Source organism: Mya arenaria, chromosome 4, assembly GCF_026914265.1.
Source record: "Mya arenaria isolate MELC-2E11 chromosome 4, ASM2691426v1".
NCBI classification, from domain to species: Eukaryota; Metazoa; Mollusca; class Bivalvia; order Myida; family Myidae; genus Mya; species Mya arenaria.
The window spans coordinates 38,509,566-38,530,487 of record NC_069125.1 but is presented as its reverse complement, the minus strand read 5'-3'; the positions used below and the strand labels follow the sequence as shown (position 1 = coordinate 38,530,487).

Below are 20,922 nucleotides of genomic sequence, written 5' to 3'. Positions count from 1 at the left end.
TTGATATATTGACAACATACCAAAAGCTCAAAACAGTGAACAGCTGAGCATTAAAAAAACACAGCCAAGTTAAAGCCTGGACAATGCAAAACATAAGGATTTTTGACAGACTCCCCAAAGTGTAACCTAAACCTTCTCATACTGAGGACATGACTTTATTAACTGACTGATAAGTACGCTTTGCTAAGATAATATGCAAACAGAAGTTAACACCGACTGACGTATGGCTGGCAGTGTGATTTCTTAAATAAAAAAAACAAAACTAAATTTGAGTTTATTTATTTTGCATTACACGTCAATTTTTCCATTTCTTCGCAATGAATGTGTATTATAGATGCATTAGTAAACCAAATACATAATATACAAGTTGATTGAACATAGCAATCTATGAAGAATTCAAACATGACTGCAAAAAAGAAAAAAGAACCTGTTAAAAATTTCTGCGGCAAAGAATAAATAGACACACATGCTTGATTCCGTATTGACTAGTGGGTTTTAATGATATGTATGTTGTCAATGGGATTATGAGGCTATTTCTGTATTATGTATTCCAGTGTGTGATCGAAGACATAAAACAAAGATAACATCACTACTTCTTCACCATTTTTAATGAAACATAGCTCAGTCTACGCCCCTTACTGAGCCCTGCCTTTGGCCTTTTACCAGAGCTTGATTGAGAGTTTAGTCTCTTAAAACACTTTGAAAAACCTTTTCACAATACGACCGTCTGACAGAGTACTGTCAAAACATTATTTTGGAAACATGTTTGATGAAACTCATCACCTTATCAAAGTCCGGTAATAAAACGAAGGTGATGTTATTTAAGCAGCATAGACTGCCCTTTGTTTTATTTAAAATTGTGTAGTAAAAGAAAAGTTATCTTATGATTTTAGTCTTCATTTTAAGCAAAATTTTGCCTTCCAATGTAGCATATATGATATAATTTAACATGTGGTATACACACACTGTATTCAAATGCTGATCATCTTATTTAAACATTTATAAAAACCTGTTGTTCATATCACTTAATGTAAATATACCATAGCACTCAATGTAAATATGCACACACAGGAGATGAAATGGTGTCATTTTCTCTAAACCAACATACAACAGCAGCAACTTGGCATCATAATCATTCATAAGAAGTTGGAGAGAGGAATCTTTAAGGCTTAACATGAAACTGGCGCAACAAGATTTGACAACCAATTTTCAACAACTATACTTCGAAAGGTGAAAACAAAGGTTCCAAGTGACTTTAAATAAAGCAGATACTAACTTTCACTTTCACGCTTCGACTTGAACATGCATTCTAAGGGCAAGTCTTAAACAAAACAGCAAAAAAAATAAACATATATTTACAAATGGAAGAATAACATGCATTTCAATATTGACAATTGTTCATTACAATATAGTTACCTGAAATTTGTTGTACAATTTTTTTTTCCCACCTATATGTATATTTAAGAGATTCACATCACACCGAGTAAATGCATTTATCAATTTTATATCAATAAAAGATATGGATAATTAATAAAACTTTTACTTCAGTAATCAATCAATATAAAAATAGTATTTCACATCACAGTTTAAGACATTTAAACTTATATCATATGATAGAATTTCACATACAGATTTATACCTTCAACAAGCTTATCAGAGAGAAACGGACACTTGTGTCCAGCTTCTTTAATACCCTTTTTTTAACATAACAAACTATTTGAATATTGCAACAACAAAATATATCATCTAAATTAGAGGACTAGTCCCAATCCAAACAGTATTTTTAGGTTTTTAGAAGTTAAACCCACTTAAAAAAAGGACGATGGGTGACTTTACAAACTGATTCATTGGCAAGTTATCTGCACTCATCCTTAATTGTTATTCTAAATCCAGTCATCAAATTTAAAATCTTTGATGAAAAAGTATAATTTTTATCACTAGCACTGGCTGCAGGCATCTACAACAAACTCTGCCATATAAAATTTATTTCCAAGTGCAGGGCCTGAAGGCTGGGGCTAATTTTCACCACCCCATGCATTGGATTTGGATACATCAACAGGGATCAAACATTCTCCATCTGTACTATTTTAATTCAGTAATCACAGCATATACATGTACGTGGCATACAAAACCTTTGAAAAGAATAGCACATTTACTCAAAACAATACCACTTTCACTAGTTTTTTAACCTTTTTGGAATGATGTGCCACACAGCTGATCTCTTCAATGACTTTGTAGGCATTTTTGACCTAGTTACTGGTTGAGAAATGCACAAGGCTATTCAATTGATGCTTTGGAACAAAGTTACATATATGGCAAATGTTTATAGCGAAACTAAGAGCAAAATATTGGCAGAAAAAAAATTGTTCGTATCACGACAAGTACCAAAGCGTTCAATCATGCGTCAGGTCTGTAAAAACACAGCAGTTCTTTTAATGTAGGACAACGTTAAGTACACAAATCCAGATTCCCCGGTAGTTTATGACACTGTTTATTGCACCAATTACAGAATTTGAAAAAAAAACCCAACAGATGTGACATTTAATACACCTGTAAAATATTTTTGTTAAGAGCCTATGATTAAAAGACAACCATGGTTTTACAGACATAGATGTATAACATTGGTGGCCCTCTGCACGTGGTGAAGGAAAGCAGCGTTGTTAAGTCCGCAAAATAATGTCATCACATAGTAGCGAGGTCTGTGTATGGAAGGACGGGCGATAACCACTGACACACTTGTCTCTGTTGATTCATAGTGTTGCTTTGGTAACCAACAAATGTCACACATCAATGTTTCAGCTATCCACCCTCACTGTTGTTTACATTCTGCCGGCTTTTCCTTCTGTAAATATAAAACACAAAATTTGTATGCATCTCGGGAACAAAGTCTAGTTTAACACATGCACAACAGCAATGACATATTGATATATATATTATTGCTGATAAAGGACATAAATAAAGTGGGGTTATAATCAGGTTGGGTGCTGCAGAAGAGGGACAGGATGCTAAGGGCATCTTGTGTCAGGCTTTGATGAACTTGACCACCATGAATTTTACAGAAAAAGTTAGCAATTGTGTTTATTTGAAGAAATATTTGTTTTTAACAGCCAAATAATTAAAGCGTGTATGTATTTAAAATCATACTATATAAAAGTTTTAAATTTAAACAAAAGAAATATTTGGTTATCTTAAGCATTTAAGTCTGTTAAGGCTTGCTTTTTTCATGAGGACAGAAGGGTGGTACCAAAAATGGACAGGGTGCAGAACCCCTCCATAACTTGATAAAACTCTATAAAAGCGATCCAGATTGGCCTGAAGTAGGTACAGGATTCTTCATATCACACTTTGTATAACCAGGTAGGTGCAACTTAACAGTATTTAAACTCAATAATTAAGCTAGAATATAAAAATATTTATTTAAATATTCTTAAATTATCAATATACAAAGTGATAATTATACAAAGTGATAATTATAATAGAATTAGTGAGTGAGAGAGGAAAAGTAATCTTTGCAATGCTTTATCTTTAAAACTTGCTACCACACAATGGATGCTATTCATGGTTTAAACTTGCACTTTTTTAAATCAGATAATATTCTCAAATATGTAATACTGAATAGAAGTGAAATAACAATAAAGAAATACATGTTTAATCATATATGATAATAAGAAAATAATTGGCTCCAAACATGAACACAGGCAGTGGGGGAGAACTGATGGCTGACTTCTACACTATAAACTCCAAAAAGCAAAAAAAAAAAGGCATTGACATTTCAACTATTCAAATTTTAATGCAAGAAATGCACTTAACCAAAAATGTTCAGCATGTTCCCATGTCAGAGACTTGGAAGTATACTGTGACTACAGAAAGATAATTGAGACAGAGAAAAAGACTTAAAAGCCGTATAATAAATTTCAAATGACATAATCTCTAAAAAGCTTCTGACTGTGCAGATGCAATTAAAATTCAAAGCCCAAACAGAATCAAAATAACTGAAAATATACATGCTTTGATAATAAATGCATTAACAAAACAACAGTTATACAGCTTACATTCTATAAACAAAGGATTTCCAAAATACAAAGTACTATTCATACATGAAGCTCGAACCACAACAATGCACTCCAAATATAAAAGAAATGATCATGAAACTTACACGACACTTGTTACGAATGCTTTTCACGAAACTTGAATATTGAAAACAGTTATACATATACATGTACAAGCAAACAGAAAATGTAACAAAATCAGACTATGGGCAAGATGCTTCAGTTACATTGCAGTGGTCAATACCTATACACATAATCCATCAGTTGCACCTACACTACTGTGCGTTCTATTTGGAGCCCTAGGAAAAGAAAAAGTCTTCACGTAATACATCAGAAATGTTTGCATTGAAATGAAGGTAAAGCTTTCAGAAAGTTAAAGTGAATGTCATAACTGCACATTGTTAAAACCAAGTGTGATGTATGATAAACAAACCTACACTCCAACCATGATCAGTGGGTGGTGTAAATGATTAAATGGTCGGGTTTTATGGGATATAAAATTGTCATGATGGTTCGGACATTTGGGTACACCACACAATGGTTATAACAAAATATACAGTTACACATATGGGCTCAGTTGTTCCCAGGTTTACTGTCTTTGATTGGGTCCCCCTGTTCAGACCCAGACTGCTCACTGTGCCTATCGCTAGCCCCAGGCCTGCGCCTTTGTTTCCCTGACTGTAACAGTGGATTGTCTTTCAAGTAGGGGCTATCCTGGTATTTGGGATGGACAGTCGAATTTGCGGAACTTACAGAGTGCCTTGAATGCAAACTTTCTGTTTCAGCAGCAGCAGCAAGAGATTTTGACACCTCCATGCTGGTCGAGATCATGGCATTTTGAATTCGTACTGATTTATGATTTTGTGGGCTTTGGTTTGAAATGGCACCCGTTCCTTCACTAGTAGAGGGTTCATCAACTTTTCTTTTGTGTCTGCTTAAATCAAGTGACCTTTGCAATATTTTCTTCTCTCTCAAACTAACATAACTGTCTGCTTTCCTGGGTTGCTTTTCAGGACTTTTGTCAGATGTCTGAGTTTCTAGAATTTCAGGTTGGGGATTCGGTGGAGCAGAAGCAGGTTTGTGATGTTTGTCGTAAACGCCACTCATTTCTTCCCGTCTTCTAACTGAATACTCTGTTTCATGTTTGCTACTTGCAGCTCTTTTCACAGCAACAGGTTTTTGAAACGGACCTTGTGCATCTTTATCACTCGCTGACTGGTTCAATGGATTGCTCCATTTGAACTTTCGTCTACTATGCTTTGACTGTGTACCATGAGGACTTGTAATGTCAGTCACATTTTCTACTACCTTTGAAATTTCAGCACTTGCAGCACCCTCTTCAGGCCTAGGTTTCTTTTCCTTTTCTGGCTTAGGCTTTTTTACAAGCATCGGTCTGTTAACATTAGGCACTTGCCCAGGTTTATGGGCTCCGGATTTTCCTTTACCTGTCAATTTTCTAAGGATTGCAAATGCTGTAGCTTTCGTACTTTGTTTCACTGTTGCACCTGCACTCTCTACTTTATTCTCTTCCTGTTTTTCCTCCTTAGCTTTTGGAAGTTTTACATTCAATTGAGTTGGATCTTTATCTTTTTCCTTTTTATCTTTCACAAATGTATTAGAACTTTCAGCTCCCAGCAAGGTGCTTGCTGTGGCCTTTTCATCAGGTTCTGATTTTTTTATAGAGACTGCTTTTGTTTTGACCTTTACATCTGTTTTATTAGCCATATGAGCTCTAGCACCCATTTTATCAGACCCTGTATTCAGTCTTAGTTCACTGCCAGTTGGATTTATGTTGCTTTTATTTCCCATATTTGCCCTGGTGGCTTGTTTTACATCGCCTTTACTCACCAGATCCGCACCTGGATTGTGACTTGCTCGTTTAATATTGCCTGCAACATCACCCTTCTTGACACCAACAGCAGCTCCATCACTATCATCAGTATCTGTATCATTCTTTAGTTCAAGCGAAACTCTGCGACGACTAGGTTTGCCCTGCACCAGCCCACGGGGACTTTTTACTGACAATGTTCTTGGACTCTTTCCTAACTTCACAAAATGTTTCTCTCTCGTCATTTTAAGCATTGGATTCATATTCACCATGCTCTTCTGGGCCCTCATTTGCACTTGTTTACCAGACATTTCAACGCCTTCTGATTCAATAGAATTAGGCAGGAATACTTCAGTGCTTTGGTTTACTACTGCTTTTCTTGCCTTCTGATCTGAATGCTTTTCTTGAGAATTGTTTGCCTGCAGATCATGCATAGACATCATGAAGGCAGCCTCAGAACTTCTCGGAATTTTGTCCTCAATTTCTGGTTGCTCTGGCTTAGGTGGTTTTGAGGGTGCCGTCTTTGGTCTACTGGTAAGATCAGTATGAGATGTCAATTCTCTTCTCAAGGCAGACCCTGAACTGGGCCTCTGCAGCCTTGTGTCACACGGGGCACTAGATATGTGGGAAACGCTACCTAGGGCTAGCTGAGCACAGCGTGCATGAAATTCTTGGGTCATATATCTAACAAGCTGCAAAGTAGCAAAACCTAGAACTTCAGTCACTGAGCAACTAATTTGTGTTGTGTTTGTTTTTCAGCCTCTAATATTATTTTAGAAAATTAACAGCAATAAGAAGCATAAAAGAATGCAAAGATATAGGGAGGCTAACAGTGATAGAAAGTTGCTAGTGGAAAATTTCAAAATTCTTATGATTTAAATGTGCTTTTTTTCATACATAAGAATATAGAAATTCAGGCAAGTGCTTAAAAATCTGAAAATACTAGCAGCTAGCACATTGTCAAGTACACAGTTGGTACACTTACCCCTGGGGAGAAGTCTGGGTCGGCATCCTCATCATATTCTCCCTCCTCTCCGCCTTCCTCCTCCTCACCATCCTCATACTGAAATATACACAATGGATCTTAGTTTGAGTGTGAGGATCACACCTATACAACCTCCCTTTCCATAAATCAGCACCCCTTGAATCCATCAACTGCACAATGGAATGCAACCACGTGGCTGTTTATAAATTAAGCTTTTGGAAAAAGGGCAAAATTGTTTTCATTTTGAGTATATACAGAATATTAAAAACGGTGCAAGTTTCAAGACACATACATCTTATGTGTCATGCAAATGTGAAAGCTCGTCACCTTTTAAGCCACACTGATCATGATCATGAGCCTTGGAAACCTGCAAAGTCAACCAATAAACACATAGGCCAGAACTATGTCTCCTTTACTGACAATAATTAGGTTGATCTTAGCAGTAAATGTGCAATGTATTTTTTATTTGAATCCTCATCTATCAAGATTTATGTTTCCATTATCAAAGTATGCTCAAATGCGAAATTCCCTTTTATTTCAGGTTTTGACTTGCCGATCTCATGTATGTATTTCTTTTGTATAATCAAGGGTCAGTGTGATGTTTTTCATTGTATATAATAATGTTGAAGGTTTGATTTTAAATATTTTTTTGTTCCATTCTGTACTGCCAGTTAATTGACTGAAATGCTTTACTCAGTCAATAACCAAAAAGGTTGGACTTGCAAGCAAAACTTGCAGTCAGAAACTTGTAAAAAGACGTATATGATGTCAAACATTTCATAGCATAACACTTCATTAATAAATATTAAGCTTACATCATCTTCATTTTCCATGGCTTCGCCAGTGAAGTATAGGACAGCTCGTGGCACAATGCGTTCCCGGATGAAATGGCCAATCTCAAAGTCTGCTGCCAATAGTGCCTCTGTGTCCTCATCCATTTCTTCATCTTCTGGTGCTGTTAGATGCATAATATATGTACATGTTGTTTGAATATATAGCCCTGGTTATCATGACAAAAACAGCTTTTAACATACTGATTGGTCATATAGTCATTTGAAATAGACTCTCATCAAAACCTATACATAAAACAGTTAAAATGGCTACCAGAACGGGACTGTGTGTTGACAATGTCTAGTTAGACAGATGAATCTGCATTTATAAGCCTCATTAACATATTTATCTTTACAGTTAACTGTTATGGTGTTTTTGACAAATTTTACTAAAATTAGAAGCATATCCAAAATATCATGTTCAATTAGGACATTTAACGATTTGGGGAAAAGGGCCTATACTCGACTCATAAAATAAAGGAGTAAAAGAATTGAAAAAACAATTTTCCATACCTGTGGGTGGGTTGAAGAAGTTGAAGAATGAATCACTCTGGACTGTCTTCTGTATGGTTCGGGTCGTGCCACTGGCCTTGTGCTTCTGCTTCTTCTTCACCGTCTTCACGGTCACATTCTTCCCCTTCTTCCAGTCGATCTTACATCTGAAATATGGCATTTCTGTCAGTAAGATATAAATTACTGCAAGTCTTGTCATTGATCCAAACAAAAACAGATATGGAACTCTTTCAACAGTATATTGTAAATTGATCATATGGCAAACTAATGTCAAAACAGTCAAAAACACATACACTGAATAAATGTGGGAAACATAACATAAAACAGCACAAATTTTCAATTATCTGAAAATGGCAAAGAATAGATTTCAAAAGCAGTAGGGATATAACGAAAATCCAGATATGTCAAAAATCCATCAATTGCCTTTAAAAATGTCTGTGATGATCGATTACGACATCGAAAACTGATTATCGATACTAAATACAAAAAAAATCATTCATGAAAATCTTTATAATGATATTCTCACTGGGAATTTTTATAATTTTATTAAACTAAAAGAAGCTTTAGATATCACAAGCAATTATGCTGTAAGTGTGTAGCTTTGATTCAGAATGTCACTTTTACAAAATATAAACAACTATTGCACAGAGTGAATTTTTTTTTATAAATGTTCGGACACAATTTACATGTATACCAGTTTGCCAAAGACATATCGGCATCAGTTGCGTCCAGATTTTATCTTGCACCTGTGCAAATGTCCAATAGCTATGAAGGCTACAGACAGATCAAAGATGCTTTTAAAACATTTGTATTAAAGTATAAGAGCATCAGAGGAAGAGGACTCTATCAGCAGTAAAAGGTTTATTAAATTAAGTTATAAATAAGAGCACCAACTGTCCAAAAATATGCCAGTCCTATTTTCAGGACTCCATGTTTGACGATAACTGGTCAAACCATACATTAAGCCAAAGGAACACTGCAGTGTTTTTTTTCACTTTTAGGGGAATGGGGCCAGTGCCCGTCAGGAGGGGAAAATCGCGTCGTAAAAGGGCAAAAAGGGAAAAATGTATAAATGCAAAAATCATTAAAGCTTTGCCTTCCTCTTTAATAAATTGATCATGGGACGATTGTTTTTTCGTATAATCGTAATATAATTAATTTTCCGAGCGCTTGAACGATACCGATCAATCAAGGGAGGCTAGCACGTATGATCACTACGTGTAAAATGCGGTGCCAAACTGCGTTTACCGTATTGAAAAGTGCCGTAATTATGATCGGCAAAGTTATTTTAGAGGACGATTTTGACATCGTCGGGAGGGGAATTTTTTTTACTGAAATAGGGGAAAAATATATACTTTTTGGAGAGGGGAATGGGGCCGAATTTCGGCCCCAAATCAGGCCTAAAAAAAACACTGCACTGTAAATACAGTTTTTACCAATTCAAGGGTCATAACTCTGTAGTGACTGGGGCGACATGGCTGGTTGTCAAACCGGACAGAAAAATTCCACATTCTGACCAAATTGGGTTACTCCAGGCCAAAAAAAAAAATAGGTCTGTTTCCGGTCGCCCGACCGACCCTCTTATTTCCGCGCCGACCCTATACTTTTTATTGGTGTAAAAGTTAACTGCGCGCATATTTAGTACTTTTCGGTACTTTCTTTCCGTTAATTTTCTTATCTTTGGTCTCATTTCGAATTCGGTAATTTGATAAGCAGTCTATTAAAATGGCGGCACCCATGTCGAGTTCGTCAGTGTTGGGACTGAAATTGAAACGTTGCTCCCACAATAAAACCGATAAAAATATTTTAGTAAGCCTGCCAAACAATAAAAATATTGAAGATGTTTGGCATATCTACCATGATACGAACGTTGGTAAATCGAGCGTGACGATAAAATGCTCTACGGAAATGTCTGGTGCAACAAACTTTGATGTTGAAGGTATAGTGTTTGTATTTTGGCAAACCATATATTTTTCGTTCAAATTTCAAAATAATGGCCATGTTTTTAAGATATCACCTGCAATAAATTACTGTGTCTTATCAACTAAACTTGTATTTGTCTTTTTGTCACTGTCATATTCTGCTATTAATGTTAATTCTGCAAAGCTTGTGAAAATAAGTTTGTTCTGGTACTTCGTTGGAATGAGCTTCGGTAGGAAATTATTCGGCCTGAAAACACTTGTAGAAGGACTTTTATTTAATATAAAATTTAAAATAATTCCCAAATTGTATTAAATTTCCTTGGTACAATTTTTAAAGGAGTTCCACTTTAAAGGAATTAAAAATAAACAAGGTTTTAATGTTGCTTTTATAAAGGTAGTATGACAGTTGGGACCCTAGTACAGAATTTTGGAATAAAATGTAATGAGACCATTTGGAAAAAGCAAACTGAATTAAAGCTTGTAACAATTGTTAGGCCACCGCTATATAGATCTTGGATCTACACTGGATCTACACTGTTCTGTTTCAGATTCATTAGATTATTTCTGACCTGGCATTGAAGAAGCAAACAGTGAAGTTCCAGATCAGACAACATAGATGTTAACTTCTGTTTTTTTTTCATTGATATTTCATGCATTTATATTCTAGAAAATGTATATCTATACATTATAATTAATACACATATACAGTTCTTAATAAATGAATGGACTTGTATTTACATTTTATGCTTTAGTACCTTTTAAAATTGTCTCATACGCAGTTAATATGGTTGTTTTTGAATAAAAGTCAGCCGCCTTCTATTCTAGATCACTCCCCCCCCCCCCCAAAAATGCCTACCTACCTACCCTCTTTTTTTTGGGAAGGAGACCGGAAACGAACCTATTTTTTTTTTTGGCCCCAGCGATATTGCTGGTTATCCAACTTGTAAAGATATTATTACCATAGACATTTTGACCATATTTGATGATGAAACAAAGGCTTCTTCAGTTCATGATCAGAAGAGACAGTTGAAAGGCTATTTCTATAATTAAAGGGTGATAACTCTGGAGTGACTTGAACAGTATGACTGGTTAAAGAACAATCACAATGAATCAGACCAAATTTGGTGATGATGGACAAAGGGTTCTAAAATTATTGATCCGACAAACTGGGAGTCACCCATCTGCCCTAGGTGAAATTGTATGTCCCATTTTATGAACAAACCAATGAAAATACTTCAAGATACAACAGATTATAAAATTCATGTGTGGAAACATGTACAGCAGTTTGCCAAGACAAATCGGCATCTGTTGCGTCCAAATTTTATCTTGCACCTGTGCAAATGTCCAATACCTATGAAGGCTACAGACAGATCAAAGATGCTTTAACAGAGTTGTATTAAACAATGGGTGCCTCGGAGGAAGATGACTCCATCAGCAGGAAAAGCTTTGATTTACTCTCAAGTTAAAAAGACTTCCACACAAGACAGATAATAATAATTCATATTTGGAAACATGTACACCAATTTGCCAAAGACAAATCGGTACCTATTGTCTCCAAATTTAATCTTGCACCTGTGCAAATGTCCAATACCTATGAAGGCTACAGACAGATCAAAGATGCTTTTTCAGTGTTGTAATTAGCAATGAAAACATCAGAGGAAAAAGGTACCAAGATTTATGGTAATATGTGTATCTACTAATGGTTAACTTACAAAGTATTGGCAAACATAAATGATTTGCAAGACAATGAAAATGACAATAATGTCAAACACAACAGCTGTGACAATACCTAGATATTTCTTTGCAAAATAAGCAAGTGAAAGTGACTTATATAATAGGGTTATTAGTTCTGCGTTTTGATCTGGGAGGTTGTATTCGACTCGAGTGGATTTTTGCAGATTCGGATTTCACAAGGCGCAAGCGGAGTGCTACCAAAAAAAACAACAGGGTGCAGCATCCTTCCAATCTCTTGAGCTAAAACTCTACATTTGCTGAACAAGAATATGGTAACGATAAATATGCTTATAATTGAGAGGCAAAGTTTCAAAATGCAAGAGCTAGCTTACCCGACACATTTGATGATTTCAGGCCCCTCGAAAGAAAATGGATCGCCTTCCTCTGGTTCCGACCTCATAACATACTCCTTGGTTAGCTTTTTGTTCTCGAAATATTCATTTGGTTCAAACAAAAATTGTAATGTGAAGCCCTGAAAACACAAATAACATTGTGCTTAAAAAAGCTTAACCATTTGCTATGAACATTAAGTAAATGATGGAAATCCAACAAGGTTTTGCCTTAGAATACTAACAAACTGATGAATAATTTTTTTTAAGATATTCTTAGTGTGGATCAATTCAACATCTAATATATTATCAATCTAAATGTCAATGCAAGAAGAGAAACTTGAGCTACATATTGAATTGTATATAAAATGTTATTTAATCACATATAAGAATGGACCAACTTTAAACGTCACACCAGCAAAAAGTAATCTGAGCATATTTGTACAGCTAACTACATCAAATTTAAAAAAAGAGACAAAAAATAATATATGGTTCAAGGCTTGTTTATACTAACTTTTATCTTTGTAATAAGGTCTGATATCAATTATATAACTTACCATTGGCTCTTTTTCTGTAAATTCTACTTTGATATCCTGTAGATGGTTGAGTATTGCTTCGTCATTTGGCTGTATCATCTCAGAGAGCATATCTACATTCTTGAATATGGTCAGCCAAAAACCAGGAATGCCTTTTGTATTCTCATCATCTTTGTCTGCAAGTTATTTTTCTAGTTTATATATGGCATTCATATAATTATGTATTAATCTAATACAATGCTATTAGAGTAACACAATCTCAACATTTTTTAATGCCAAAAAAACAAGAGATGTTTGTCAAACATTATGCCCCCCCTGAGCGCCATGTTGTCAGGATTATATGGACAATTGAATGAAATATGCATGGACCGAAATGACAGCTGATTTGTTGCCGTTAAGGCAGTTTTAAGATTATGACCATTAAAGTGTGAGGAGAGAGTGTGTTATAACCATGACCTTTGACTCTATGAACTCAAAATCCAGAGTCATCAGCAGGTCACCAGAAACCTAAATGTCAAGTTCGAGGGCCATGGGTGCAGGCATTGTCAAGTTATCACACAGACAAGTTTTTTTCGTTCAAGGTCACTGTGACCTTGACCTTTGACCCCTTAAATCATAAGGGGTCATCTACAAGTCAGATGCAACTCCAAGTCAAGTTTGAAGGCCATGGGTTCAGGCATTGTTGAGTTATCACTCGGACAACCTTTTACCATTCAAGATCACCATGACCTTGACCTTTGGCTCTATGAATCCTAAAATCAATAAGGGTAATCTACTGATCAGGCTTAACATCCATGTCAAGTTTAATGATCATAGGTTCAGGCATTGTTGAGATATCAGTGGGAGAAGATTTGTTAACTTTTTTGCGTTAAAGGTTACTGTGACATTGACCTTGGTCTGATGACCCCCAAAGATGATAGGGGTCATCTACTGGGCAGGCCCAACCCTCATGTCAAGTTTGATGACCATAGGTCCAGGAATTGTCGAGGTCGCTTTCAAGGTCACTGTGACCTTGACCTTTGACCCCTAATATCAATAGGGGTCATCTACTGGTCAGGCCCAACCTCCATGTCAAGTTTGAGGGCCATGGCTGCAGGCATTGTTGAGTTATCACTCGGACAACCTTTTATCATTCAAGGTCACTGTGACCTTGACCTTTGGCCCAATGACCCCTAAAATCAATAGGGACCATCTTCTGGTCAGGCCCAACCTCCAAGTCAAGTTTGAGGGCCGTGGGTGCAGGCATTGTCGAGTTATCACTCGGATAACCTTTTACCATTCCAGGTCACTGTGACCTTGACCTTTAGCCCAATGACCCCTAAAATCAATAGGGACCATCTTCTGGCCAGGCCCAACCTCCAAGTCAAGTTTGAGGGCCACGGGTGCAGGCATTGTCGAGTTATCACTCGACAACCTTTTACCATTCCAGGTCACTGTGACCTTGACCTTTGGCCAGATGACCCTCAAAAACCATAGGGGTCACCCATCTCCTGGTCAGGCCAATTCTCCAAGTCAAGTTTGAGGGCCATGGGTGCAGGCATTGTCGAATTATCACTCGGACAACCTTTTACCATTCAAGGTCACTGTGACCTTGACCTTTGGCCAGATGACCCCCAAAAACAAAAGGGGTCATGTACTGGTCAGGCCCAATTCCAAGTCAAGTTTGAGGGCCATGGGTGCAGGCATTGTCAAGTTATCACAAGGAAAACCTTTAACCATTCAAGGTGACTGTGACCTTGACCTTTGGCCCGATGACCCCCCCAAAAAATAGGGGTGTTCTACTGGTCTGGCCCAACCTCCAATTCAATTATGAGGGCCATGGGTGCAAGCATTGTCGAATTATCACTCGGACAACCTTTTACCATTCAAGGTGACTGTGACCTTGACCTTTGGCCTGATGACCCCCAAAAACAATAGGGGTCATCTAATGGTCAGGCCCAACCCCCATTTCAAATCTGAGGGCCATGGGTGCCGGCATTGATGAGTTATCACTCCGACAACCTTTTACCATTCAAGGTCACTGTGAACTTGACCTTTGACCCGATGAGCCCCCAAAACAATAGGGGTCAGCTACTGGTCAGGCCCAACCTCCAAGTCAAGTTTGAGGGCCATGGGTGCAGGCATTGTTGAGTTATCACTCGGACAACCTTTTACCATTCAAGGTCACTGTGAACTTGACCTTTGACCCGATGAGCCCAAAAAACAATAGGGGTCAGCTACTGGTCAGGCCCAACCTCCAAGTCAAGTTTGAGGGCCATGGGTGCAGGCATTGTCAAGTTATCACTCGGACGACCTTTTACCATTCAAGGTCACTGTGACCTTGACCTTTAGCCTGATGACCCCTCAAAACAATAGGGGTCATCTACTGGTCAGGCCCAACCTCCATGTCAAGTTTGAGGGCCATGGGTGCAGGCATTGTTGAGTTATCACTCGGACAAGCTTTAAAATTATTTTACCATTCAAGGTCACTGTGACCTTGACCTTTGACCCTATGACCCCCAAAATCAATAGGGGTCATCTACTGATCAGGCCCAACCTTCATGTGAAGTTTGATGACCATATGTCCAGGAATTGTTGAGTTATCACTCGGACAAGCTTTGGTCTACCAACGGACCGACCGATCGACCGACATGCCTGTGCAAAGCAATATACCCCTCTTCTTCGAAGGGGGGCATAATAAATGGTTTTGTTTGGGTTACATCCTTTTCAAAAGCTTTATATAAGAACGTAATTGTCTTCATTGGAGAACGTTGTTTAAGTAATATTCTGCATAAAGATTTAAAGTTTTTAAACTACATTTATATATAAAATTTTTTTATTAAAACACACACTTTAAATATATTTTTATTTTATTTTTACCATCTGTTAAAACGGGTTGGTGCCAATTTCGTAGGTAGGATCGGATAATCAGAATCATGTATTTTTTTAGGCCCAATCAAAATGACATATATTAAGATCTGTTATTGCAAGGACCTTGGGCACTATATGCATATCTGCCTATTTTTCAGTGCTCAATAGTCCAATAGGTAAGCTGAAATATGTGAAGTTTTAGTTACATTTACCTTTATCCATATTCCAGCTACACATGCATATATTTTCATATAAGTTCTCGTCATTCAAGAAACCTTTTTTCTGTATTTATTATCATCACACTGTTGCCTCTTTCATGTATCTTGAAAGTCGGTTTTAAAATGAAATAAAATAGCCCTTTCATTCATTAAATATTTCTTTGCAAGAATCAGCTAATTCAGAGATTATTTTTTTTAAATGTCAATCTGTGAGAGTGCAGCTTTAAGACATAAAATCTTGCTTATTTCAAAAGTTATAAAGTTTAAATCACATGAAGAGTACTTGGTTTATTTACATATGTTTCTACCTTGTGTCTTCTAGGGAAATGTTTAGCCCTTTAGGCTAGTTGATCCCTTTAGACTACTTCTATGCAAATCTCCACTCCGATCTGATTTTGTTTATCAATGAAAATATTGAAATTTACTCCAGTCTGATTTTTTGCTGATGAAATTAATACACATCACTTAGATCAAAACGTTTGTGTGCCCATAACTTATCCAGTTGTGATTTAAAACTGTTCACGGTGCTGCATGTAACAATATTATGTGGAAGGCCGTTCCAAATGGATATAGTACGATGTCCAAAAGAATTTAATCGAATAGACTTGTGAGCTTTAGGCATTGCAAGCTTCAAACAGTGACCTCTTGTTCCACTATTGTCCGCAAAATTGAAAAATACACTTGCATTGATGTCGTCAACTTCGTGAATAATTTTGAAAACTTGTATCATGTCAAATCTTTTTCTACGGTAGTCCAATGTTGGGAGATTCAGTTCTTTCAATCGTTCTTGATAGGAAAGTCCACGAAATTCAGGTATTAGTCTTGTGGCTCTACGTTGCGCATTCTCCAGAACTTGCTTACACTTCTTCGTGTATGGGAAGTATATTAAATTTCCATAGTCCAAGTGGGAACGAACAAGAGACTTGTACAATGTTAAGAACAAGGATTTGTCCATGAAGGTGAATTTCCTTCTAATAAGCCAAATGTTACTTAAGTGTATTATTGTGTAATTTCCTATTTTATTCCTTCTATTTATGAAATGCAAATTTATAAAGATAGTGACTTGACGTTCTAGAACCAGTCCTGGAGATCTGCACAGGTAAAATACGTTCCACACTTCCTCAAAATCTGGATTTTATATAACAGAGCTTGTACAGAAGAGTTAAAATTAGGGTTTGTATACCCCAGTCTGTACGAACATACCTTCAGCCTCCTCCTTCTTGTCTTCTATGCTGGCCTTCTTTTCCACTTCATCCTGCAGTAACATGAGAAGACATGGTAACACACATCACATTACATACATAGACACTGGCTTCAAGACACAAATACTGTACCACAGATATAAGCAATCATGTATTTGCAATTATGATTTTTACAAGTCAATTGATGAAATGGATAAGACGGATATTGTATACCTTGTTGTCTCCTGAAGCCAGTTCTTTCTTGTCTTTCTACAATAAATTTGAGAGAAGACAACTAGAATATTTCTTATCTAGGGTAATGAATTGCCTTAATTGGATATAACACATCTTCCAATTTCATGAATGTACAAAAAATTGCATAACATTATTGTCAAGTGGTGCAATGGATATTAACACCAAACTTCAAATATCTTTTGTTTGATAGGAAACTTCGACCAGCACAACAGTAATGATGAAACATCTGCCATGCTATGCACACTACACATATTCATCAATTCATAACATCAATGATAGCATGGTTACTTACAGCCAGATCCTCGTCCTTCTCATCATCACTAGGCCAGTCAGCTTCCTCATCATTAGGCTCGTGTGTCCCAGTCACCACCAGTGATCGCTAAAATTTGTCAGACAAAACATTTCAATCTGATTTAGACTTGAGCAAAAAAAAGACGTGTTTCTGACAACTACACAATTAGCAGTTTTGCGCAAAGGCTTTCCAGAACAATGGAGGTTAATAATTCATAAATAAAATGCCAGCTAATTGAAGAATTAAAATTAAGTAATATAATGAAACATCAGGGCGATCAAGAACATATAATTATAAACATTATTATAGAGTTAAAATAAGAAAGAACAGTTCTCATGTTTTTCAATAATCACACAGTAAAACAGAAAACAACAACCTCAAAACAAAAACACTATTACTAATGGAAGAAATGTACCGCACAGACAAATACCTTTTCGAACAGAGGAGCATATTTTGTGGCATATTCACATTCCAATCTGTGGACCTCCCTGTAGAATTCAGCCTCAATCGTTGTTGCCTCAAACTGAATTTTCTTCAAGGCTTTGATTCTTCGCTTCACAGACTTGGGCAAGCTATAAAATTGAATATATGTTTACCTTAAGCTTAATGTGAGGGCTCAGGTTGGGATTGAACTAGCAACCACTTGTGTGACAGGCAGCAACGTACACCACTAAACCATTCTCACCCTTGATGTCAAACTTCAGCCACTAAAGAAAGCCAGTACAAACGGATATTCATATCAGTTCACAGGGCCTTTTCAGCTAAAGTTGGGAAAAGACCTGGCCTATGTGGGACTTTTTTAAGCATAACCGCTTCAAATTTGGTAAATTAAACAAGCGCATTATTATGATTATTTGTTCCAATGATGGAAGAATGACATACAGAAACAAACACCACAAACAATAATAAAAAATAATAATATTATTTTATTTATGTTTGGGAAACACATGTGTAGGGAATAAGGAAGTAGCTGAATTTTAACCCTTGCTAAGGCTACATCCTTTTCAAAAACAGGCAGAGTAGGCTTTTTTAACCCCGAACCAATGAATTTTTTTAAGCCTTAGTAAGGTGAAAAAGTATTGAGTTGTGTAACCCATTTAACCCCTGCACTACCAAATGGTCCAGTCTCTATGTATTAACACATTTGGCACAAGCAAGGTTGAAGCATACACCAATGTATGAAATCAATGAAATCAATTCATAGTAAGTTAATTGTCTTACCTCTGTATATACCCAGAGTTGTGTCCAACCATGGATCCTAGTTTATCCTGTAGGGCTGCGAGCATCTGTGGATCCCGCATCAGCTGACTAGCCAGAATTGCAGGTTGGGCAGAGTCATCTCCTTGGCCTGTGTCATGAGTAAAGGGGTTAATTACTTGTTAAAGAAAAACACTAAACAAATCAAGGTAAGTATATTCAGGCCTTCCAGCAGCCACTAACAAAAAAAGTAGGTTTTCTGACAGAAAAGAAATAGTAGGAATATTTTTTACAAAGTAGGAAAAGTAGGAATATTTTTGGTTAAATATGTATTTATTAATAGCTATTAACTTACCTACAGGCAATGTTTTTAATGCAAAATCATACCATCTATATGCCACATTGAATATTTTAGTGAATGATGCTTGGTCGGTTTCTGTTGCTGAACTGTGTGGGTGAAAAGATGATGCACGTCAAAGTGGAACATATTGCCACACCTTTCAACAACAGAAACCAGCCAGTTTGACATCTTTTGTTCATTTTCGGCAAATAAAACTAGCACAAAGATCAAACTTTAATATTTTTGCGGACTTTATTTTCAAAAAAAAGTAGGAATAGTAGTTTTTTAGAAAAAAAGTAGGAAAAAGTAGGAAGCTGTTAAAAAAGTAGGAATGCTGGAAGGCCTGTATATTACTGAGGTTTGACCAATACTACAAGAGGTCACCATTGTTTTTAAGTGAACTTTTGTTCGTATCTATTTTTTTTAAGCTTTTTTTTTTATAAATCTTATTAACTGACTAAAATTAATCCAAAAAATTACTACTATTGTGCCACTAAAAAAAATCACTAAGACAATATCTAAACAATTTTCTTTGAAAAAAAGACACAAAGTGAAACTCAATCAAGTAAGAGAGCATTACTGCTTGGTTCCTCGCTAGTTGGGTTTTCTTCACTGGTTGGCTCCCCCACCAACTCTTCAGGTTTCCTGTAATCAAGGGAAACATAATTACCTTATTAAAACATAAACTCAGTCATGAAAACTTGAGTAAGCTAGGTAGTTTTTGCCATTTTCACATTGCACAAATAACAAAACAATTAACATAATGTATTTAAAGTTAAGACCTGGTTTATGCCAGCTGTGATTAGTGGCGTCGACTTATAAAGATTAAATACACAATCCACAATCCTCAGATGTCAATGTCCTTTATTATTAATTTTATCTAAACAATAGACAATCATCATCTTCAACATACCCTTCAGGATCAGCCATGTCGTCAGTTGTTAACCTGGAAGACAACCTTATCCGTAAGAACAACTCAACTCAGCAGATACAAAGATTTCACATATCATTATTACTGTTCAATGCTTAGTTCTAAAATATTTATGGTGATGACATCAATTATAAAGTTCGTCGTTTTGTTTAGGAATTTACGTTAGTTTATATGACTAGTTGTGTCAATAACTTTTAATATTATTTGAGGTCAGCATTTAGGTATTCTATGACAGTGGATTGATGCCAGACATCCTCTTATTATAAAAGAAAATGAGCTTTCTCTGTAAACCATACCTTGACTCCGCAAACACGAGGGATAAATGGACGATTAAAGGGTATTTATGAAAGAGATACGTTCATTGGACATTGTCAAAATATCAACCAATCACAGAGACCGTTGTTTTGTACAAATAACATTCCATTTGGCGGGTCACATGGGTACAGTTATTAATTTACCAAAAAGTAATGACCGGCCGAACGAAGAAATGAGAATCTGGCTACATAATTTGTAAATTTTGATTCTTTTTTTTTAGTTTGAACGGTCTAAAATACTGTTGTGACTGTGATGACAACGCAACGCTATGTATCACTTTATCTAGAATTTCATTTAGTTAATTTTGACCGCCGGTTTCTGACGGTACACTTAATTACTACTAGGGATCGATCGAGCTCCGTATAGCATAGCTTGATCAATGACAATAATTTCAAAACTAAAGTCATAGTCAAACAAGTTTAATATTTCCTCTTGAACTAATTAGCATTTTATTGGTCCGAGACATCCTCGGCACCCCACCCCGAGCGTACTCCATGACAACCCATTATATAGGTTACACGGCGGGGAATCCACGTGACCAAATGGTAGGTTTCAGTGCAAGATGGCGTCACCAAAACGCTCGACTCGAGCCGAAAATCAAGGCAATACATATAATT

The 20,922-nt window shown here is 36.5% G+C and overlaps 1 protein-coding gene across 3 annotated transcripts; it reads right to left on the bottom strand.

Annotated features, from left to right (window-relative positions):
* Nucleotides 1-263: 263 nt before the first annotated feature.
* LOC128231513 (nucleosome assembly protein 1-like 1) lies at nt 264-20,342 on the bottom strand. Of its 3 annotated transcripts, XM_052944447.1 has the most exons (15): nt 20,287-20,342; nt 19,973-20,005; nt 19,640-19,704; nt 18,744-18,870; nt 17,953-18,094; nt 17,523-17,609; nt 17,210-17,245; nt 16,998-17,049; nt 12,748-12,902; nt 12,194-12,333; nt 8,206-8,351; nt 7,678-7,817; nt 6,863-6,940; nt 4,294-4,348; nt 264-2,842 (listed from the first exon to the last, which is right to left on the bottom strand). In XM_052944447.1, exons 2-14 carry the CDS (start codon nt 19,987-19,989, stop codon nt 4,337-4,339), a joined length of 1,197 nt encoding a protein of 398 aa, XP_052800407.1. In that variant the 5' UTR covers nt 19,990-20,005; nt 20,287-20,342; the 3' UTR covers nt 264-2,842; nt 4,294-4,336. The 3 variants fall into 3 exon arrangements, with proteins under 3 accessions (XP_052800407.1, XP_052800406.1, XP_052800408.1); XM_052944446.1 differs by lacking the exon at nt 4,294-4,348; XM_052944448.1 differs by lacking the exons at nt 4,294-4,348; nt 17,210-17,245.
* Nucleotides 20,343-20,922: the final 580 nt, after the last annotated feature.